General features: G+C 42.2%; 1 protein-coding gene across 3 annotated transcripts in view; it reads right to left on the reverse strand.

The window, feature by feature from the left end:
- gpc5c (glypican 5c) overlaps positions 1-24,928 on the reverse strand; it is a 96,579-nt gene that overhangs the window by 42,931 nt on the left and 28,720 nt on the right. The window contains exons 4-6 of one of the 3 annotated variants that reach the window (XM_041949311.1): positions 14,494-14,657; positions 13,241-13,297; positions 12,499-12,621 (exon numbers count right to left, since the gene is read on the reverse strand). In XM_041949311.1, coding sequence (XP_041805245.1) covers positions 12,499-12,621; positions 13,241-13,297; positions 14,494-14,657 — 344 coding nt within the window. The remainder of the gene's footprint in view (positions 1-12,498; positions 12,622-13,240; positions 13,298-14,493; positions 14,658-24,928) is intronic. The other 2 variants (XM_041949312.1, XM_041949313.1) reach the window with 2 other exon arrangements.

Here is a 24,928-nt window from a genome sequence, read left to right on the forward strand (position 1 = left end):
GCAAATCAAAGCGAAGTTGCAGCACAGTGTTATGTCTGTACCCTCAGATCCAACATGTACTCTCTGTACTTAGTTGTGCCTCCAGCACACATAATAACAAATAAGACAAAATATTAATTACTGTAATTGGACTACATTTCAATACAGTACAAAGACAGTACTTTAGGACTTGGTTGCTGGTCTGACAGGGAACTAAAATATGCTTCCACACTGCACCCATGTGGCCAATATTATGTACTGAAAGTCTACAGCAGTGTTACAGGCCAACATTCTTTCACAGCATTAGTTCATTTTAAGCTTGTATTTTACGTGTAAGACATGGCTCTCTCAGTGCTTACAGTCAGATCTTTCTGATATCAGTTTCAAGCAAAGCTTGACTGTTCCACTAAGCCTCCCTGATAATCTCAGTTTTACAATGTCACAATCTCTTTCTTGGGTTTTGGCAGTTTTTGTGCATCATTTGCGGCATTGAAACTGGTCGCAGCTGAAAGGCGCACAGACTTTTGACCAGGTGTGTCCGAGTTAAACACATCTTTACACACAATTCAGTTTTATTCAATTAAATGTAACTGACCTCACATTGAATTAGTTCACCTAAAGAAGAATTTGTGAAACTGTTACATGATCAAAGTGCTCTTCTAACTATCATTATAGTGACATTGGTCTACTGTACAGCGGACTAATATCTTGCACAAAAAGGATGCAATGCAGAGGTGGTGATGTCCATCCTGTGAAAGTGTATTTTGATTCTGCAGGCATGCTGAACCTACATTACACAAAATAACATACTGAAAATGCTAAAACTGTAATTTACAACTTTTATTTTCAGCTAATTAAATACACTTTCCGCATAGGAAGTGAGGGACAGCCGCTACCCACTACCAACTACAAATCAATGTGTCTACTTGGTTACATGAGAGTTAAACAAATTACACAGTGAAGAGCCTCCATTTGCCTGTCTCTACTGCTAGAGACAAATGGAAAAATACAATATGGGTATAACATTTACAGCTTTAATAGTCTCTGGTGGCAGTTACATAGATTACAGCTGTAATTGGCCCGTGGTTTGCTTTGAGGACATTCCCAGGCCTGACTGTCCCGACTGTGTCTGTCACTGGGCGTAACTGTTCCCCACCTCTCTGTGTCGCCTCTGCCGATGTACCAGCAGACGCACTGCAGGCTGAGTCAACAGACCACACAGACTTCTGGGAAAAGACTATGCAGCTCCATTAGATTGGAGAAACAAGAACTAGTCATACCAGTCTTGCCCACACAGGCAAATCACATGCAGACAAACATCATTTCCTGACAAAGACAACGCTTTTTTTTTCTCTTCACATATGCCCCCACACACGCATGTTCTCCTCTCTGCATTCCTCACAGACATGCACAAATGGCCTCTTCTGTGTTTGACTTGTCAGATTTAACTACACAGGTGTGTCTTCAAAATGATTCTCAATGAGAAAATGTCACAAGTCAGAAGAGGATGTGCAATTTTCTGCTAGTCGTTGCAATAATTGTGGCTGACAGTGAACCCATTGCAAGAGTGGAATTTAATTAGAGCACACAGCTGCTCTGTGAATTGAAAACTAGTAATGGTTAACCCTTTTAGACCTATGCACAAAAGAGGCCATCTGGGCTTCTATGTTTGACTGCAAAATAATGATATATTGTGCTATGATCGAGTGCTCCTTTTTTTATTCAGCACAAACTCAGCTTTCAATGTATATGAATTACTGAACCTATGGCACTTATATAACTAAAGCACAAACAAGGCAAGAGGGCAAGGTTAAAACATGTTTTCATCCAACACCAGTATAGACAGAGTTTGCTCTAAGCAATACTGTGATGCACTAACTTCTCAAATACATTTTGAAACCTCATAACCTCTTATGTAAACTGATTAAACATATACCTAGTCAATGACATGTATCTCCCAGTAGGTGGCAGCATTATACAATTTTCATTCTACAAAGTCCCACAAGACAACTGACTGAATTTATGGATATTGTGTTTTATGTATTAGGAGCAAAGGAATACAAGATCTATGTATGAGAAGGGATTTGCTTACAAAATTTGCTTACAAAGATAAAGAAATGACACTACAGAAACCAACAAAGTAAGAGCATTAGATGGAGCAAGTGAATGGAGGAGGGAAAGAAAGAAGGAAGGAAAGAAGGAAAGAAGGAAAGACAGAAAGACAGAAAGAATGAAAGACAGAAAGAAAGAAAGAAAGAAAGAAAGAAAGAAAGAAAGAAAGAAAGAAAGAAAGAAAGAAAGAAAGAAAGAAAGAAAGAAAGAAAGAAAGAAAGAAAGAAAGAAAGATAGATAAGCATTACAAAACCTAGAGCGACGAATCTATCTCTTCCAACCACATGCCAGCATGCCGAGGAGGGCATGGATAACTGAGGTTAGAGGTCTGGGGGGAGCAGGAGGGGCAGTTGGTGTGTGGAAGGCAGACAAGGGCAGGCAGGGGCAGAGCCAGGAGAGTAAACTATGCCCCGGAGCACAGACGGGTGGAGTGGACCATGATCCTCTGGTGTGGTACGACCACCTGTTTGCCTGTCTGTCTGTCTGTCTGTCTGTCTGTCTGTCTGTCTGTATGTCTGATCCGGGCCAGAATGGCATGATCTTGTGCTTAAGGTTGACAGCTCCAGTGTTAACTAAAAACCAGCCAAGGGTATTCACATGTACAAAACTGAATATCCTGATTTTATGTTCTTTTATATCAAATCTGTGTGGACCAGCTGGTTTTGCAATCACAGAACAGTTCAATGTGTACAAAGTGTACCATAAACACGGACAAACAGAGAGAGGGCGGCATAATGTCACATCTGGACTGTACTGTATATGCCGCCTGTGTAAGCAAAGAGCGCTCGGTGCAAACAGCCCACTTTCAGCTCAATCATACAGTCCGTTTGACTCAAGGCAACAGACATACTCAGACATACTCTCATAGAAAGTGGAGAGGGCTTGCGAGGGTGTTGAGTGAGGGGGTCAGGGATCAGACTCTCTGCTGCTGCAAAGGGCACGTGGGAGAACAACTCACACCCATCCTCTGCCGTGAACAAATGTGCCCACACAAGACACACACGGGCAACCGCACAGAACATTTATATGCTTATATAGAATCAGAATATAGGCATATCCCCCCACACACTCACACACAAGCAGAAATAGTCCCCAGACACTCAGTCAGATGGACATTTGAGAGCACATTGTAGATAGAGAGATAGGGAGGCGGTCCTAACTGCAGCTACTCGACACCAGAATAACATATATGGGATTATACTGCAGTGATGTGCAAACTGCTGCTAAGGTCAGGGAGTAAGAGAGAGTGACTGTACTGCAGGCAGAGAAAAGAAGGGCAAAGGTTATGCAGCTATTATCTAAATGAAGCCAGGCAGATGGTAGCATTGACAAACACATGGCCAAAATGGCTTTCTTGGCAGGAATCCCAGCCATAACTATCATGTTTGTCATGATCAGGCTTATCTGTCAATCAGGCACAGGTTGGAAATTGGACACATCATCAGTAAAATGAATCTGAGCAGTCTGGGTTTGGGTTAAGAGGCTGAGCAAATTTGTCTCTAAAGTGCCGAGACATTGGCGGTATCACTATTTATAAGATTAGTCTCTTTTCTGTATGTTCTGAAGTCTTATACGCTTCCAAAAAGCGTCTTTGGTGCATTTGTGATTTTGCCAGACTTCTCTTTGAAAGGGATTATTTATGGACCTGGTGAAAGCTTGAAGCCATAAGAAAGTCACATTTGGTTGGTGGCCTTGTCATCACTTTCCAGAAATGCCATCAACCATTTATGCACTTCCCTGCTGTCCTTTTGCCTTTTTTTGTCATCTGTTTTCTGGTTCAAATCTGAAGTTGCGTTTGTTTTAGACACAAACGCTTTGCAGACACACTAGACTACTGCTCTCCACTTGGTGTCGCCTTCCTTTCATGTACAAGACAACAAGGTTAGTCTTTCCAAATGAATTCTGTCAACAACACTTTTTTACAGAATTTTTTACAATTCAATTAACAACAACTTGTTAGCACTTTACTGTTATTGCTATGGACTTCTGTGGATGTGTTATGTCAAACAGTTCTACTGGCATCAATACAATTTAAAATAATAAACTAATTTATGCCTTTCCTGATTAATTGAATGCTAATGTTAGCTGTTGTCTTACGGCAGCTAATGACTTATCAATTTTATTTATTTTTTTTTTAAATTGGGCCCAATGCCCTCTTGGAATTTCATTATCCATATTCTGTTCAGCTGCTGATCAATCAGGACGCAGTGAAATGATGGCAGTTTCTCAGATTCTCTATGTTTATATGATTTCTGGGCATCATCACTCTGTGGCAAAAAGACTGACCCTGCTGGTTCTGACATACATTTTTCTTGCTATCTTTTGTAACGTTGTATATAGTATTTAGCAATGCCACAAGGTGCACATGCATGTGCAGATGAAGTTTTGAGCAAGTCGAGGGCAACAGGGTTAGATTTTGCAAGCAAACACTGGTTCTTAAATACATCTTCATAATCACTGCCCTTCTTTATATGCTATATATGCATGAATTGATTAGTTTGCACAGAATTTGTGTGTTTGTATATTTGTTGTTGTTGGATGTATGTGTGGGGGGGGACTTTCCCTTCATTCTGTAGCTCCTCCGTGTGGAGGCCGCATTCCCAGCACCACTCAGGGGGCTCCAGTGAGCGAGCCACGACACCAAACCCACCCGGAATTCTAGGAACGTTTTCCCTGTGGTTTCAGGTTACCACATACACACACAGCACAGATCACAGGCGCACACACACAACACCCTCCACAGTAGTGTACTGTACTTTTGTTGTTTGTACAGAGTTGGTTTTGTTAGCTTTCCCTCTCTCCTCCCATTCCTGCCATTCACTTTAATTCTAAACTCACATTGGGTTGGGCAACAACTTGGAGTAACGCTAAAACTTGAAATTGTATTTGAACCAGACGTTTTGCTCACAATCTCACTCTGATGGTAAACACCACACACTGAAAACTTAAAGTGGTACACCATTCATACTAAAACTCTACAGGGAATCTAGCCAATTCTCCCTATGGGCCCCAAATTCAGACTTACAGGTACACATTGCATCAATGAAATTCAGCTCAAATTCAGACAAGACCGTACACTCAATCAAGCTCTGACTCATTTCTAAAGTCTTGTGTATCCCCCAGGAAAAAGGATAACAGTATCCCAAAAATAGTGACAACAGAGAGAGGTTCAACTCTGCAAGTCAGATGTTATCATGTTGTGTGAGTGTGGATGTGTGTTGAGTGTGTGTAGAGAGTGTATGCTGCCTGTGGCACACAGAAATAGTGTGAGGGTCTCTAAGGCCATAATCCCGTGTCCGTACGGCTACAGTACGAGCTGCGTGTTTGGATCAAAGCAGAGGTTTGAAAGTGGATTTTCTCTGCCTTTGAAGAGTGTGAAAACGCACACCGAACTGAATGAGTCATTAAGAGTGTGTTACTGATACCTAAGAGTCAAAGATATGAAGGCCTTCTCACACAGTACCATGGGCTGTATTACCTGAGAACTAGTTTATTTTTATTTTTTTGCTTTGTTTTGTTTTAACTGCACTAAAAGTCACACCTAACCACTTCAGAAGTGGCAAATGTGTGGTTTTACTTTGGTATGCACATTGAGGTTGTGGCTATGTACCACCACTCAAATTCCCACGTTTAGAAATTAAAGTCAGAAGAGGCTGCCAGTATGGAAATGTGATGTATACTGGATACTGTAATTCCTGTGGAGGGGTGGGGGTGCGTGTATGTTTCTGTGTGTGTGCGTGTGTGTCAGTTGGTGTCATGTCGGTTATATATGCAGGTGAAAACATATTAGGGCAAACTGTATGTGAAACACTGATGTTTCAGTTAGTTCTTTTAAAGCAGCAGTAGGAGCTTCAGTCTAAAACTAGCGGGCTAACTAGCTAATCAAACAACGGCCTGGTATGCGTCTAACACCTGAGCAGCTAACTTACTAACTGATGTATTTTGGCATGTATTGTATGACATAAAATGCTTTGTTTGTTTGTCCTTCACATCACCATCAAAACGAACTTAATTTGACTTGGCATCAACATGAATCTGGACGTATTCCTGAAAGTGATGGACCACTGGACCAGACGCTTTCTGTAAATTTTTAATCATTCAGCCTGTGTTTTTCTTCAGATAATGATAAGATAAAATCTTATGTGAAATATGTTTGACTACAATGACAAAAAAATATTTTGGCTTTGGCAAGACTACATTTACTGAATATTTCAATATAATCTGATGACTAAAAAAAATAAATGCCCAGAATTTTAGTCAACAGGATGACGCTGACTCATTCTTTGCCCCCTAAAACCCTTTTGGTTTTTGCCCCCAAAATACATTGGGCTAAGACTGGGACAGAATAAAAAATTAGCTGAAAAAACACTGTTAGAAACCATACTGTTGACACAGGCAGAGTCAGCTCAAACATTGTGACACCGTGATAAGCATTACAGACCATTTGCCAAGAAACACCAAGCACTTTGTTGCATAGCTGTGGTGTCTTCCAAGAGCAATTTTATGACACAAGATAAAATTGCTCCTAAAATGCAGGGTTCGTCCTGGAGGACTCATCCTTGACTGTTTTTTTTTTTTTTTTTGCACGTAATATTTTGGGTGGTACAGTGATTATGTGCGCAATTGCATATAATCAGTGGTGTAGTTGGACATGAAGGAGGACACATATTTTAGGGTTTTGTCCTTTTGTTCGCTGGCACGGTGCATCAAAGTGCATGTCTGAGATACAGAAATGCTCGAGAGGCTTACACAACCCTCTCAAACACACACTCGCATACACAGACCACACAGACACACTATTGGCTGGCACCCAGACACGCTAGCAGTGAGGACTTCAAACAGGCTCATAGAGGCAATTAAGCCACAAAGACAGAGGGCTCTCCTAAAGCCACTGCTTCCTGCTGCCACTGACCTACATCCCTCATTTTTTCCTTTATCCATCCATCAGGTCATCTCTTCTTCTATCCATTGTTTCTTCATCCACACTTCCCACTCCCCAGCATGTCGAGCCCTCTATTTCTCATCCTCTTCTCCAGCTATGAGTTTGATGCCTTGCCAATAGGCAAGCACAGAGGTTAGTGGGTACACTATGTCTACCTCGCCCAGTAGGAACTGCTCCAGTAAAACATGCCAGTCTATTGTGGCGCTTTAATTATATTAGCTCAACCCACTCCACCGGCTGGACACACAACAGAAGGGAGGGGCTGCAAAACTGTGTCCCTTCTATAAAAGTGATGATAGTAAGACTGAAAGGATTTGGAAAGGAAATCTCACTAATATACAATGTGCACATGGCGCACCATAAAACCAAAACTTGAGTGGGCCGAAACACATAAACACTCTTCAGTCAGACATGTGTTAAGTCCCGAATGGGCAAATAATTGTAGAGTGAGGCCAACAAAATCATATGTGCATACTGTCTTCTGACACTTTCCCAATTTCTTGTGTGCAGCTACAGATTTAGAAATACCATAACTCCAAACTCTCACAATCCAAGCACTTCGACAGAGACAATAACTAACACAGTTGCTGCAATATGATCGCTGTTGTTTTCTCTTTCTCTTTCTCTCTCTCTCTCTCTCTCTCTCACGCACACACACAAACACACACACACACACAACACGACACAAAGATGTCGATGCAAAAAGAGAAAAGTCGAAGCAATGTAGTAACGTAGAGCAGGTCGTGCTGAGGTCCCAGGCAGCAGCCCAGGGTTATGGGAAAGGGATGGGCCACTAAATCAGAGCTAAGGAGACATAGAAGAGAGAGATTGTGGGAGGGATGGAAGAAGGACTGAGAGGTTGGTCACTGACGCCAAATGCAAATGGAAGAGGTGAAAGGGTAGGTGCAAGAAAAAAAAATGAATTAAGTCTATAACTATTCATTACTCACTGAAGTTAACTTTTCCCATGACTCTACTGTGCCACCCTTCATGCCTGTCTTCATGTCCGCATTTTAAGAAAGAATACACACACTTAACAGAGCAAACTGACCCTTTGCTGGTGTTTTGCAGCTATAGACACACTCAGGGACTGTCCTTCCTCTGCGTATAGTAATTAATTTATTGTCCCCTCCGCTAGAATTTCATTATCCAATTCCCTTGCATTTTTCGAACTGAGCTCCTCTGACCCAAGAGACTGACACAGAGAAGGCAAGGAAGAGAAACAAACAGGAGTTGATGGGACTGGAAGAAGGAGAGAAAGTGAGTGTGAGGGGTGAGGGCTTTGCCCGGTGCGGAGCTCTCCCCGCCTCTCCCTGCAATAGCAGAATGGATTCCAGATGTCAAAATGATAAACAAATGGATTGTCATAACCGTGTAAAAATGCAAGGCATTCAGAAGCACTCGCACTGCTGTATTGTCTGTGGTCCTTCCCCTTGAGCTAATCTGAAACTTTAGAGTCATCCCCAGAGTATAGTGATGAGTTATTAGTTTTCCACTCTTGTTAAAGAACTTACACACATATGCACATGCACTGCACACCCACATGTGCGTACACGCACTCGATCTCATCCCTTTCTTTTCCTCCCTGCGGAGTATACACTGCCTGTATACAGTGTGTAAATCAGCTCAATACAAAGTGAATCGCAGATGAAGAGCCAGAATCCATCTAAATCATCCCTTAACACATGCACTGCAGAGTTAAGGAAAGTTCAAAAAGGAAGACTTCTTCATTCACTCTTCACTATTCTTTTTTCTTCTTTTTATTATACCATCAGCTTAGAATGTGACTCCCTCCTAGTCAACATCATTTAATTAAGTAAGTCTGAGGTTACAGCGAGACCAAGTGCGGCAAGTCCGCCATGCACAAGCAATGCCACGCAGAATCACATGCTTGTGGCTAAAACTGTATTCTTGCAAATCCAAATGACGTTCATGGTTGCTGCAGTTAAAACTCATTGGTGAGACAGATCACTGCACGAGCTGAAGTCCAATTTCAGTAATAAAGTGACTTGCTGCGATCTTAATTTAGATTAAAAACACAACAGACAGCTGTGATTGGTTAACATGCCATTTGTTTTCACCCGTTCCACAGTTTACTCGTTTAAACTGTGGCCTTCGCTCAGCCTTTTCTTACCTGTTGTGCACCTGATTTGCTGCTTCTCATAAAAAAAAAAATCAAATAATGAGTAGAGGTGATTACGTGTAGCTCGCTCGGTTCAGTCTGGCTTTACCCTAGAGTTACCTCTGCTCTTAATAATTGATTGGTTCCAGACAGGAATCAGATATTTTCTCTTTATTTGCCATCCATACCCAATTACACTGGTTATGTCTGGGAGAAATTTAACAATAAGTTGTTGTCTAATGAAACCATCATTGAGGTTACCTCCTCATGTGTTTACAGTCGAGGGGCTAATCAAGGTCTTTGTGATGCCATAACAGTGGCTATAGCCTGCAGCATTGTTTCATAATCTGCACTATCTGCTATACTAAGCATGCCTGAAAAGTTCCCCAAAAAGGCGAGAAACAACAGGGATGGTAATTAACATAATTAAAGTGAAGAGAGATAGCAATGAATTATGTCAGTTTGTGATAAGACCACCACAATAGATGCACAGTAACTGGCTAATCTAAATAAAGAATGTGGTCATTTTGGTTGAGCTTATCTTTCCGGAAAAGATGGTGCAAAGTATTCACACATGTGATGCTGTAAATGTTCAGAGATGTTTGAACACATGCCAACATGCACTTTTGGTTGTAAGTACAACTGCTTGCCCCCCGCTCGCCCCTCTGTCATCAGATGCTGAATAAAGAGAGGAAGGGAATTTCAATCCCCGGTGCCTTTGATGTGCTTTGAAGTATTACAACACACAAGTGTGTGTGTGTGTGTGTGTGTTTTTCACATATGGATGTGTGTCTCCTTGCTGGAGCACAGTGTGATTGTGACTGAATGAATAACCCCTCCAGCTGTTGAACAATATGGATCCCGTGTGTGGATTGATAAGTGGGTGTGTGTGCATTTATGTGTCTGTGTCCTTTGTGAGCCCACCACACAGGAAGTCAGACGATGACACGCTGTAGACTCACACAACAGCAGCTTTGCGTGTCCATTTTTGAGTGTCTTCATCATTGCACAGTTTTTCCTCATCTCTTCTCATATTTTCTCATCTTTGCCTCTCACTACCCACCCTTCTCTCATCTCCTTTGCTGTTCTCATGCAACTTTCCCAGGCATGGTGGCAGTAGTAGTGGCAGCAATGTCCAAGTCTTTCCCATGCAGCCTCATAGGAGGGTCTTTGTTTCCCCTCCAGGCTTTGGGGGTCCCCACGGCAGGGCTGTGCCCCACTCCACTGACTCCACAATGGGTCTTTATGCTGCCAAGCCCCCCCTTACATCACTCCATCATGCTTCCCTCCTCAGGGGCACAGGGAGGCACAGGGGGCACCTCGGCACCAAAACGCCAACCCTTTTCATGCCCTGTCCCGTCCCTCGCTCTCCCTCTTTCTCTCTCTCTGATATGTGCCAACCGAGTCAGATACAGCGAGAGAGGTGGCTGAATAGCCACAGGCCCATCTGAGCAGTTTATTAGTTGTGCCAAATGTTTCAGTATGGTACTGTTTTCTTATTCAACCTAAGAACACTTGACACCACAAGGAACGACATTGCTCTCACCAGGGAGTGTGTGATCACACACTGCTACAACCCATTACCGCAGTTGTTGAAAACCCAGTGCCTTTGATAAGAAAAAGTGTAAGAACTGGCTTTAAACACAAACAAAGAAGCCATATCTTGACAAGATTAGAGATTTCATGTGTTTTAAGTGCTGAGTAGTTGCCTCGCCCTGTGTTTACTCGTTCATATGCTCCTGATCATGGACCTGGCACACACATACATTGGCTGTCTACTGCACATTATGTGCTGACACACTGTCACAGGCCCTGATGAATGGGTGGTCTGCTCAATATCTCTCAGTCTACTGGCAGGTCCTCTGCAGTTGGGAAGGGTAGGAAAGTGTCAGGCAAGGACGTGATGATGAGAAAGGAGATCTATAGTAATACGATGATGAGGTTTTTAAAGATAACTTTTTAAAGCTAACTAAAGTGTATTTTATTCATGAAACTCCCAAAATGCTTTTGGCAACCACTGAGGACAATAAAAGGGGCTTTTTGCAATCCGAGACATCTGTTGATGTGCCTAATGTCTTCCCATGTACTCATGTAAAGCATAATATATGATAAATCCAAGCAAAGCGGACAAGGGCCAAAGGACCTGACAAACACTGATGGAGCGGATCATGGGGAAAAGGCATCCGTGGACCTCTGTTTTCCGCTGTCAAGGCCAATACTGACAGTGCCAAAAGCTGAGGTTGCCATGGTAACGGGAGCCAGTTTAGGGCCACCGCAGAAGAAGGAGAGCATAACCTTGTCATAACTGTGGACTGAGCTTCGAGAGCGTTTAAGAAACAGATCCAGCGGGGGAATCAGTTGCAGACGCTCTCTGGCTCAGTAATCTGCATCAATTCTCTGTTCCTCTCATGCTGACTAAGAAAGCACATAACCACACACACACACACACACACACACGCACACACACACACACACACACAGAGTAAGTGCTTCTGTCTCTGAGAGAAGCACCCAAAACCATAAGCAGGAAAAGGGTTCCAGGGCCACACCTATAAATCAGCACAAATAAAAACCCCATAAATATGTGAAAGAGAGAAAGGCACAGATAACAACTTATTAACTGACTCTCATACAAAGGAGAGGAGAGCCGAGCAACTATTTGTTCTGCCTGCATTCACTCAATGTGAAGATGGATTTAATGACTTCCTTATTTCACATTGATTAACAACAGCCAGCCACATTGACTCACAGACTGTCAGTATCCACAAGCACGCAGAAAAATGTGCAGAGGGTCTGAATGTATTGAAAACTCATCCTTCTCAAAGCAAGGTATTGTAGTTATTACTCTATTATCAGGTGAAACTGGATGACTTTGAAGAGGATGCATACAAGCCAGCATTTACTTTCATGTCATTTTCAGAATATGAAAGTTTTCATCTTCAAACTGTCCAAAAAAAAGAAAGGGTTGTGGCAACTGGCCATAGCAAAGTCATGAAACAAGATGCAAAATGTTGCCTAATCATGTAGAACTCTCACAGCAGTGCAACTCTAAATACCAAAATGAATCAACAATCTTATTAAATCTGAAAAGAACAATGGATTTGGGCGTATACATCAAGGGGTCAGCTAAAGGGAATGATAATCTCGCATTTTATCTTCTTGTTGTGTCCACAGCAGTGCTCAGCAAAACAAAAATATCAGATTTTTTTAGGAAATCTGGTTTGTTTTTTAAAGGGACACCAGCAATGTGACTGTCCAAAAGGGAAGGAATGTCTCATCTCTTTTTCCACAACCTCAAGACCTTTTACACTTTAAAAGGAATGGAGGGTGGGGTTTCTCTTACCTCTCCACAACATCATCGCCGCTCCAGCACGTGGAGTCGTCAACTACATTCTCCCCTTCGCACAGCATCTCCGGCAATGCTGCAAAGAAAGACTTGTAGCGCTGCAGGTACATCAAGAACTCCCTAAGAAAAACACACACATGGGGAGAGGCCATAGAGCGATTTTAGCATACAACTGAGGAATGCAATGTATGATTGTGGCCACATTTTTGGTGTGGTTGGTGGACATAATCGCCAATAGATTGGCACCATACCACCGACGGCAAACAGTATTTGCATTCCATTCAACAATACATGCATGTGATAAATACACGTGATGAATTTGATGATGGCAGAAAATGAGCGAATGTGACCACTTTCGCTGAGTCAGCACATTTTTCTCAATTATGCTGTGCGGTAAAGTGCTTGCTTCTCAAGATCCGCTAACACATGTCATCGATATAGACACTGTCATCTCGAGCAAAACAATGGCTCAGTATTTTGATTGGACACACATTGAGGCTGAGCAAAAACGAGCAGGGTCATGAGAGGTTATGTGCTGAGTCAGTCGCCGTTGGGAGTCACTGTTGAGGAACAATAGACGACATGAATACGGATGATTTTGTAAGACATAAAAAAGCACCCAGAAGACAAGGGTAGTCAACTGTAAATGAAATGTCACAGGTGTCACAATATGAGCTGTCATTGCTAGATAAAGTGTGTGAGGGACTGAGTGATATACGACGCTCGTGGTCATGCTTACCTAGAGAGTGTTCTCAGACTATGTTTATTGTTCTTGGAGGGTTTCAGGGGGAACGAGCTGGGAATGATGGGAGTTGGAGTCCAGGGGACATTGTTGCAAGCAAGGAGGATGCAGGGATGTGAAAGGGGGCAGGGGGGAGAAAAAAGAAACAAAAGGATGACATGACAGGACACGTGGGGAGGAGGGAGAAAAGACAGTCAGTTGACCCTGGAAGAGAGTGATTATTCATGCACATGCAGAGACTGGAAACACCACAAATAAATCAATAACCATTTCTCCCCACACCACACCGACAATTAAAACAGATACTGCGATTGAATGATATAAGTCAGAAAACAAACACACAAGCAAACATCCGCACATGTGCAAATGGTTAAATATCCACAGAAAAGCCAAAGACAGTTCTGCTGAGCTCCTAGATTCATACTTTTTCCTATAAAACGAAGTACAAATGTTGCTCTACTCGATCATGTTTCATATTTTTCAGCAATACACTGTTCTCCCTTTACTGCAGCGGGTGCTGCCATGTCTCTGAAGTGGTCAGCGCTCACATGTGCTCTGGTCAGGGTTGGCAGCAGGCGGGGAGCTGGATTGCATTGCCATGAATGGTGGTGGCAGTGCCAGGCCAGACCTGTCAGCTAGGCTGGCATCAGTGCAGTGATTCATGGTTTGGGACAAGGTCAGGCAGGCAGTGCTGTAAGTGTGTGTTTTGTGTGCTGGTTTCTGTGTGTGATGCTATTTAAGCTGAGGCCGGCTGGTGTGCAGAGTTGGTGGTATGGCTGTCTGGGTAAACAGGAAATTGTTGGTCCGTCAAGATTAATCTTACCCACATTCCCCCTCTCCTGGCACATGGCTGCCAGCTGCTGTGGGCATGGGATGGCTGCCTCAGAGGCCAGGTGGAGGGCAGGGACTTGTAGTGCCAGGCACTACATTTAGGCTGTTACGTGTATGTGTGTGTGTGTGTGTGTGTGTGTGTGTGTGTGTGTGTGTGTGTGTGTGTGTCACAACAAACCATATTAAGAAAGAGAGAAGTGATGGCAGCTGTGAAAAGACATTGGCCATCCCCTCAGGCTATGTCAAACTGACTATTTTTCATTTAAATTAAATTGCCATCTAGCTGACCATATATTAGTGTGATTAATTAACAAGCAAAAAGGCTACATCTGAATATTTGCCAGAAATAAAACAGGTGATTTCCAAAAGGCAAGTAGTAAGCTTCACAATTCACAGTGCAGATCACTGCTTTGTCCTACCTCCGCATGTGGGCTAACTGCCCCAGCCACTGCTCTGGTAGAGGTTTGGAGGGGGCGGCAGATGGAAGAGGAGAAGATGAGGTCACGGTAGAGGTTGTGACCTCTGGGCTGGTAGGTTGCATGCTTGTTGGTTCTCCAGTAGACAGGCCACACACCTTGTCCACCTGTGGGGATGATATAGCAAACACACACACACACCTGTTAAGCTTGAAAAACATAGAACAGCATGGGCGGAGCTGCAGGGCGACCTCCATAAACTGCCAATTGGCACCTGCACAGCTGCATATAAACGCAAATGGCTTATTCAAACTTTTTTTTTTTGTTTTTAGAAGCTGTCAATTTCAAATGGAGAGTGCCTATGTTTCAGGTGAATGACTGCAGGGTGAAGAGAGGCGAAGAGAATTATGGAACAGAGAACAGACAACATGGGAAAACGGTGGGCGTGAAGTGAGGGATGTGATGAAAGAAAATGGTGTGATGAGTGAGTTACTGCCAGGAGGGCTGACAGTAAATGGAGAACATTCCACTACCTCATGGAGGTGAGTGCACATGCGCGCTGTCGGCAGCGATGGCAGGTATCTCCAGTGGGCTATTAAAATCAGCAGCGGAGAGGAGGAGACGGCGGGGTCATGAGAACGAAGGGGCGTGTGCTTCAAACCAAGAGGTAAAATCAATGACAACTCATTGGCTTAAAAGCCTCGGGCCAGTGTTATTAAGTGGTCCTCAATTAGCTGGAGAGACATAGTGTAATGGCTCTTGCATGCTGGACTGAGTAACTCGAGTGATCAATGCATATACTGTACAGTGCTTTGTCTAGAGGGATGACTCATTCCACCGTGTAAGGGCGCCCAACAGGTCCACGTAATATTGAGCAGCACTACTTATTCATCAGTGATTTAGAAAAAGGGAGGCAAGAAGCAGCAAGAATGATTCAGTGAGACATGCATACAGTAAAGCACACCTCGACTTTTCCCAGAACAGATGGATGATCATATTGCTTCCTTGACTGAGAATGCTCTTTCATAATTCACTTCACTGTTTTGAACTCGGGCCAAATTATGTTTGTTTTGAAATCACAATTTGAAAAGAGTGCAGTTTTTAAGCACGTACACAGTGGGGTGTGCAATGACTGACAATAAAAAATAGGATGAGAAATTTGTCGGGCTTCTATTAAACAATACAGCGATCAACTCTGACACTAATCCGGTGGATATACTCTGGATACGCTCGTAAAAACATCAAAGCAATTGTGTAAACTTTTCTCATGCTGACACACTGCTGCAGAAATGCAAGTGTGTAGGACAGGCTGCGAGGAGCCCAAAACAATGGAATGCACAAACAAATACATAAACTACATTTGGGATGGAACTGGCGAGCATCTGTGTTTAAATGGTCGTTTGAAGGGGTGTGTCTGCATGCTGGGAAGAGTTTGGATCAGCAAGTCTGGAAGCGGCTGAAATATGTGTTAACGGTCACAAAAAAAGTGTCTTACCAGCCAGCTAAAAATACACTTTCCCTCCAGGGTGAGACAGATCCGTCATCTCGTGTGCCTTATAAATAGAGTTTGAATGGAAGTTTTCACATAACGGCTGGCGATTCCTGAGCAGTGGGGTTGTCAGTGGCACAGGATTCCAAGAGATGATTTCTAACAGCATAACTAACTACTTGAACATCTTTCATCTTCATTGCACTGTTTGCACTTCGCTCCTCAGTCTGGCCTCTCTCTCTTACTTTAGCTTAACGACATTTTGGTCTTAAATCCTCTGTTGAGGCGGACGCCGGGCACAGGGATGGCTGTTTTATTGCATTAACCTTAACTCCCTCTGGACCAATAAAACATGCTCACATGTGGTAGAGCGGCTCACAGCCACACATGCACATGCAAACATGCCACACACACACACATTACACTGTGGCGGTGAGAAAAGATAGAACGTAGCAACTGTTTTGCCCATGCAGCCTATCAACACAATAAGCCGATTGCTCTGTGCATGTGGTGAAAATTAATGTGTAATTCATTTGCATACCGCCTGCACAACATGATGTGTTCAGATGTTTATTAGAGCACTCATAAAATTTCAAACCTGTAAAATGGATTTTTTTATGAAGCAATGTTTGCCAAATTAAGAGTATCCAAGCAAGGGCAATGGGTATTCTAAACTTAACAGCTTAGTTTATATTTTGTTGATTGCACAGAATTATCAACACTTGCAAGTACACTAGTGTTTGCAGCAACAAATAAAATGACTCAGTAAAACACTATTAATTCCAAGACACATTAAAGCTATAAATGTCAAGGTTGATTCATTTTACCCTGCAAACCTGCTTAAACCTGTTTAAAAACTACATGTTTAAATACTTGAAGTACTGTACAGTATAGCAGATGTGGATGATGAGAACCACAGGCCTCTTCATTATGCAGCAACAATCTCATTTCTAATCCATAAATTCCAGAGATTCAAAACACATATTTCAGACAACATACAGTTCCATGACATCATGTCCAGACTGCAGTGTTTGGGAGGTCTGCAGCTCTGTGCATGTGGAAGACACAGTGTGTGTGTGTGTGTGTGTGTGTGTGTGTGTGTGTGTGTGTGTGTGTGTGTGTATGTTTGTTTGTTTGAAAGTGGTGAAACAGGCGGACTGTGCCAGCTGCAGGTGTGCAAAGCAATGAGCAAAACTGAGTCTGTGTCACTGGCCAGGTACAGTTTTCTGTTAAGAAAACAGTGTGTCTATATTGCCTTTCTTTAATTCCTTACCCACTTTTTTAGTCCACCCAATTCTGGCATTTTGACCAGGACTCCCAAAAGACGATCCTGGTTACATATATGTAAAATAAAATGAGGGCAAAAAAAAAAAAAACTAATTGGTACTCTTAAATGTAATTCAAATACCCAAGCAGTATACAGAAAATCCCATCAAATATCATTAAAAATCCATTGGGGCACTGTTATAGTGTCATACCAATAGTTTAGAAGAGTAGGGAAATAAGTACTGGGCTGTAAATGTTTGTTTATTGCTACTGATGGGATTTAATTCAGCACATAAAAAACAACCAAAAAAGGTCAGAGCTACAGGCTATAACTTCTCTGCAGTGCTGATAAGTGGAGGATTAAGACTGGATCTAATCCTGTCACTGGGAACTTTTCAAAGAGTAAAGTTTGAATCCGGTGCCATTTCTCACCTGCTCTTGTATGACACTCTGCTATTCTCCAAGACAAAAATGTAAACATCCGTGTGAAATATGAACATCAAGAGGAGGTCACTCACAGTTTTGTTTGCATTAGCCTATTATTTCTACAGCCAAACCACAGAGAAGAGGTTCAAAAATGCACCACTTTTGAAGAGGCCCGGAGAGAGTGGAGAGAGGCCAGCGTTTCCAAACAAAAAGGCCGACACAAATCATTCTTATGCCTAACTAAGCATGCAACAGTGTAAACAGAACACAAAGTCATGGTAGAGAAAATAAACAGCGTCCTCGTTATGGATCCTCTTGAGAAATGTTCTTATAGGATGGATCTTATGACCAATCAGACTGAGGGCCAATCAGACGACAGGCTGAATAATGACATGGGCTAGAACACGGCCATAAATCAATTATCTCCTGACCTGATGATGGCGTGAGAATGAAAATCCCACTTGGGAACAGCATCAGCACTTGGTTTTGTATGTGTGTGTGTGTGTGTGTGTGTGTGAACACCTGTTTGTCCTTGTTATACCTTCACAATTTCAGCTATTTGGTGGAGCATTCCTTATATGATTGCCTGAGGACAGAGACTAATGGAGGGGGCAGACTTCTGGGATGCAAGTTGTCCACATGGGTAGACTTTAGGGAAATACAAGGCATGTATTCTATGTGCATTTGAGCTTTCCAATGAAATTTGATTTCTACTGCTGAAGGCTAGATAGATCAGTGTTTTTACAACTATGGACATGTGTTTTACTGGTTCAAGTTTACTGTTTTGCATGTCAACAAAATAGACATTAGTGGAGTGCCTTCGTAGCTGAATGGTTACAGCACATGCCGCATGGCTGTAACTGTCGCCTGCCGGTTTGAATCCAGCCGTCTACCTTTGTTACATGTCATTCTTTGCCAGTTTCCGCCTCCTCATCTGTTATATTTAACAAAGGCAAAAATGCCCCAAAAAATTATTTTAAAATGAAGAGACATCAGTCCGGTCAAGCTAAATAATTTCTATTAACCTTACAAAAAGGTGTGTAGCAGAATTTTTTTTCAATGTCATTACCTCAAACATGACGTTTATTAAGTGTGTATCTGTGCCGAATGCACATATCACCACGAGGCAAGCGAGAGTAAGAAGAGTGCTGCAAGAGAATAAGCTTCAAGCAAGCCAAGCCCAGGGCCATCCCTCCTCTCGGGGAGTATTGGCTTACAGATAGCAGCGGTGGTCTTGTCTTCCCAGTTTATTTATCAAGGGATTACCCAGTAAAGCCAAGGGAACTTTCTCAGCCCCCTCTCACCCCAAGTGCATTGCATTGTGGGATCAAGAGGGCTTATTCAGTCAGTCTCTTCCACTTTTCCATACTTTGTGTGCTAAATGCGCATACACACAGTCTGGTCACCGAACGCCACCGACTGTTTAACTCCAGGAACAGTACTATATTTGTCAGCTCTGCCAAAGTGAACAGCATCAAAGTACAATTTCTAGTAGAGCTCAGAAAATCTTAACATTTGCAGCAGAGGCACGTAGATCTTCACACTGCAACAGTTGGCCAAGTGTATTGAAATTAAAAAAACAGTCACATACTGAGATTGTGTTATATTAACCGTTCCTGACCTTAGCTAAAACAATATCCACTTTTCAGCCAAGCCTAAGGGATTGTATTCATTTATCACAGTGATGTGTCATAGGGCTGAAATGGCCTCAATGGAACATCAGCTCCTAGAACAAACACTGGTTCTGTGCTTTTAGTTGTGCGATTTGAAATTAATCTCAGGAATTCACTTAAAGTCTTTATGTGCTGTCTCAGTGGTGTACGTTTGTGTGAGCGTAAGTTTGCATGCTTATGCGCGTGTATGTACATTTAATGACTTCACTATGGCAGGAAGCTCGAAACTGCAAACTGTCTCTGTTTTCATTCATTTCTGGCTCTTGGGACTGCTGCTTACATCCATTATCCAAACCACAGTCATCTCAAGATATGGCACACTCTTAAACCATTTTTGCTCATAACCATGAAATATTCACTAACAAGTAAAAATTAGGAAATAAAAAATGACATTCCCAGACTGCTCTTAGAGAGGAATCCCAAGCAGCACCAGTCATCTCTAATTATTTGGGCTTAGCGAGATGATGTAGCGACAGAGTCAGAGAAGAGATATACCAAAAAACAGAAGCCCCTGTTCAGCACCATGTTAGACCATCTTTGGAATGGGAATTTAATTCAGCACAAATGTTTCAACTGCCAGGCTGAAAAAAAGTGAGTGAATGAGAGCAAACACAATTAGCTTTATTTGGTATTGACTTCACTGCAGTTACTAACTAAAGGAGAAAAAAATGCAATCAGTAGCCAGGCAGTGGAATGAGTACGCTAAGAGAAGGCCAGGCCACTGGTTCACTCACTGGTGGGCTCTCTAACCGCACAGGAAGATCCTTGTTGCTTTGGCAACATGGTTGTTTATGATGTTTTCTCCACTGAAAACCCAAGGCATCAATTTTATTTTAAATGACTGGAATCTTTGCCGTTGAGCATCACAATAATTGTATTTAAACAAGTAACAGTTTCCAACCGTAATTGCAACACATATGAAAATAGAAAATGGTAGGCCTGGTACTTGCAGAGTGCATTTTCCACTAAGTTAAAATAAGATCTGGTATCTGCTGTTGACCCATCCAAAAGACATATATGAGATATATACATCAAGGATCGAGCCAAATGCAAAAACACTTGCCCTTTATTTACGCATTAAGGTGACTACTTGAATTTCGCAGGGCTAGCAATGTTGTGGTGCAGGCCTTGAGGTTAAGGAAGCAAGCTTGAGACTGGAAAGTTGCCAGTTCAAACTCCGGACCATCTGGGAAAAGCTGGGTGGGTTAGGGGAATAAGGAAGTCTCTCAACAACACTGTTAGTCTGTGTTTTACGTTCAACCACACGAAGAGACAGATGTAGGCTTTAAGGTGTTGAGTTTAATCAGACCATTATGGCCTCAAACAGCGGTCAACCCAGGACTAGGACAGTAGACATCCTTTTTCCATCAACAGAGGCGAGGTAGCTGCCGAGTGTACTCCAAAAATATTATACGTTTGGGTTTCCAAAAATTATGCAAAGTGGCTATGGGTGAAGCAGGTAGAGACTCTATCAACTGCTGATTATCTACAATGAGAGGGCTACACTGTAAATGATGAAGATTGCTGTGTGTAGAGCCAGTTGACAGATGAGGTTCTTATAAACAGCTACATGTCTCAGGATGAAATGTTATTTCCCGGTTAAGATTTATGATGAATTGCATTTATGATGTATGGGTAGAGACGGTACTCTGTGATTAGACCTGCTGACAATAGTGAACTACCAAGTCTTCAATGACAGACAGACAGCAGTATCTGCCTGACTAAAGAGATGGGCGCCCTGGTGTTTCTACAGGACTGCTTTTGTCATTCATGCAGTCATTCAAGTTAAGATCGGAGATTCAGCTGATGGACACCGTCATCAGTCCCTGAACTTCTCTTCACCTTAAATAAAGAATAAACTCTCTTTGAGTCTCATTGTACAATTTTGACGGGACTGCTCATCATCAACACCTGTGAGTTACCACGTTTCTAATATACTATACTAAAAGTACATGAATTACTTGCTGCAACTAATTCTGACATAATGGACCAGTATGTAGGATTTAGTGGCATTTAGTGGTGAGGTTGCAGAGTGCAACCATCTGAATACCCCTCGCCTCACCCCTCCCTTTCCAAGCATGTAGGAGAAGCTAAGGTGGCTGCGGAACTTGCAAAAAATACAAAAGGTTTGTCCATTCTGGGCTACTGTAGAAACAACACGACTGACTTCATGAAAGAGGACCCACTCCCTCTGTAGATGTAAAGGGCTCATTCTAAGGTAATGAAAACCCAGAGACTCAGACTTATTTTCAGGTCGTTACACAGCTGAGAATACCTGGGGTGGCTGTGGCTCAGGACATAGAGCGGGGTCGCCCACCAATCAGAAGGTCGATTATCCCCGCCTCCTTCAGCCTGGATGTTGAACAGTCCTTGGACAAGATACTGAACCCCAAATTGCTGCTGATCCTGTGCCATCAGTGTGTGTGAATGTGGCCTGTGTTGTAAATGTAGATGTTAAAGTAGACTAGACCACTAAGGAAAACATACTTATGAATATCATATTCCATCTCTGCCATATTGTGCCAATAGTTTCCATTAATCTCACACAGTGGTCCTTTAAGTTTGTGAGAAACAATTAAGAGAACTAAGTTTAGTCAGAAATTGTTATGTCTAGCACTCAGATTAAAGATTAAAAGAGAGAGTGTTGTTGATGCCACTGCTAACTGTCGTCTGTATGAGTCGCAGCTTCTCCCTCTAATGCTTTTCTCCTCCACCTTTGTAAGCTTTGTGCCTCTGCTTCACTGTCGAAGGCTCCATCAGGCTACCACTGTAGTAAACGCTGTAAATGACTGAACTAATGCCATCCTTTATTCTTTTCAAATGCGTGTGAAGTAAAACTTCTGTTCTTTTGGGCAGGAAAGATTAAAGCCGGTGACTATAAGAGCAGGCGATAATAAAAAATAAAAAAAATCACCAAACAGATGTGTGTCACGTTCATTATCAATCAATCAATCAATTACTGAACCCAAAAAAAGCAAACATTTATGCTTTTGGATCTAACCTAACGTTGTGTATTCTGGAAATAATAATGTGCTGTAGCTTTAAACCAAAAGCTAAAATAGACTTCAGCCTATTTCAGTGTAAAAACATTCAGCACAGACAGTATAACACTCCCTGAACCACTCATGGGCTAATTGTGACAGCTCTCCACTTGGCCTCTCCCAGAAAGCCTCGAGTGAGAGAGCTGAGAGGATTTACAACATTACTCTTCTCTCCTTGCCTCCTTTTCTCTCTCTCCTCGCCAATTCTTCATCGCCATCTTTTTTCTGTCTCTCTCCTTTCTTTCTAAATCGCTTTGTCTCCATCTTTTTCTTTAGTCTTGACTCTCTCTGTCAATCAGTCCCCCCCCTCCCCATCTTTTCCTCCCTCTCTTATCCGAATGATGTCAGTGCTAATTAAAGAGAGACTCAGTCCCTCATATATCACAGGGAAAAGTCCTTGAGATTCCAATCAGCAAAGAGAACACTGAGTTTCTCTCTCCACACTGACGCTTGTTTACCCTGATTAAATCACTCACAGATGATCTAAAAATGAGAGACTCTCGTTTTTTTTTCCTTGTAAATATGGGTGTCACTTAGGAGTTTGTTGACAACATTTTGTCCATCGTTGTAAACAAATTTATGAGAATTACAGACGCAGAATGTGGCAAGATGTCTCAGAGGATTCAAGTGGTGCTAGACCACAGAGACAGAGGATGAGGGGCAGGAAAGAGAGACAGAGGAAGGTCAAGCGAGTTCATCTTGTCTGTGTCTGTGATACGGTGGAACATGCGTGCCCAAGCAAAAAAAATAAGCTTGCGGATAGAAACTTTGCTTGTCCGTTTGAAGCCTCCCAATGAAGCAGCAATTGCCACTAAGATCATAACACAGATGCAGCAGGCATTCACGTTCACTTCACAGCAGCAGCTGCATGATAGTATCATGCCAGCTGGCTTACGTTTAAAGGTGCTCAAACACCAGGTCAGTGGGCACCCATGCATTTAAAGGGTGACAGGGAAGGATGGGATAGAACACGGAGTAAGAAGGAGGGCTTAAAAAAGGGTAAAAGAGCCATGTGGCCAAGGGTGCTGACACAATGGATTGAGACAAAACAGTGAGAAAAAGAAGGAATAGATGCAAGGTGGTATGCTTTGCTGGGATATTATGTTGTGGTATTATCTACAGTGGCTCACCGCATTTAAATTAGACGCATAATTATCTAGAACCAAATGGTCAAAAATAGCCTGATCAGCAATCTCAGAGAAGTTGCAGCGTGATATTGAATCAGTTTATAGCTGACAGAAGCAATGTTACATGATGAGGTGTCCTGATTTACCACATACAGGACAAGGTGGAGGCACAAACTTTGCATCATGTCGCTTTATTTTTCTTTGTCACTATTTAACTTTATTGCCCAAATCACATCAGTCCAGTGACAGACTGTGACGGATATAGTAAGGACCTATGGATATGAGCTTTGCTGTTTGTTTCTTTGTGGATATTTATTAGCCTCTTAAATGACAACATCAACATATGTGTGTGCCCCTATCACCCCTCTTTCTTTTTCCTGTCATCTCTCTCTCTTCTGTGTGAAACAGTCCTCTACCTCAGGCTCTAAAGGAAAACCCCACATCATTTAGTCTCCCTTCTGTGAACATTTTCAACTTATAATCAACAACATATCTGAGAAATGATTTATGAAATTACATGAACACTAATCCAAGTCATGGGCCACAGAGAAAAATAATATACTAAGGACCACTGCTTTTGTTCAGATGATCAGATTCAAATGCCCAGCAATCAATCATATGGCGATTGCTCACTATTACAGCAGCATTTTTCATGTGGAGGAGAGGAAATGCAGATATTTTTTGTGGTGTTGGGGGTTGCTGTGTATTGTCAGCAGCAAAGCAAACACTAGAAGAGGGGAGAGGAGAGCAGGAAAAGATGTGTGAGTGTGGGCTGAGGAGAAGAGAGGCTGCACCAACCATCATTAGCTAATGGACTGCTGAGTAAGTCAGTCAGTCAGCCCGAGGGTTAGACAGAGTGCCAAAGGCGCACACAACTTAGAAAGAAGCTTATAGATTGGCCATGAGCACATTTTACGTCAGCTACTGTTCTGCTAACAGTGTCAAATATAAGATACAGAAACCATATGCAGAGGCCAGAGCCTGTGCAGCTAATCCTTTTATAGAAGGTGACCTCCAGGAGCTGAAAATCAAAATCTTCCTCTGTCTTTCTGCTCTTACTTGCACACTTAATTATTTTACTTTCTTGATTAATATATATAGTTTTTTATTTAATTGTGACAAGGTAATTAACAATATATTACATCAGTTGAAATACAGTAGATATAAGTAGAGATAAGTCCAAAATAATCATTTTTTTATTCTGTAACATCTTCAGTTTTTCTTGTCTTATGTATACATTTATTTAAAGGGAAAAACACAGAATCTGTCCACATTTAATGTGAGGTGACATTGAAGTAGGGTGGGTGGTATGGATAAAATCCTCTTTCATTGTAATTTTATGTGGCAACATGAATATATATTGTGAAATGACAACATTTCTGGAAAACATATTGAGATATTGAGAAACTGATAAAG

The sequence above is a fragment of the Chelmon rostratus genome, chromosome 12 (assembly GCF_017976325.1).
Source record: "Chelmon rostratus isolate fCheRos1 chromosome 12, fCheRos1.pri, whole genome shotgun sequence".
In the NCBI taxonomy this organism is placed as follows: Eukaryota; Metazoa; Chordata; class Actinopteri; order Chaetodontiformes; family Chaetodontidae; genus Chelmon; species Chelmon rostratus.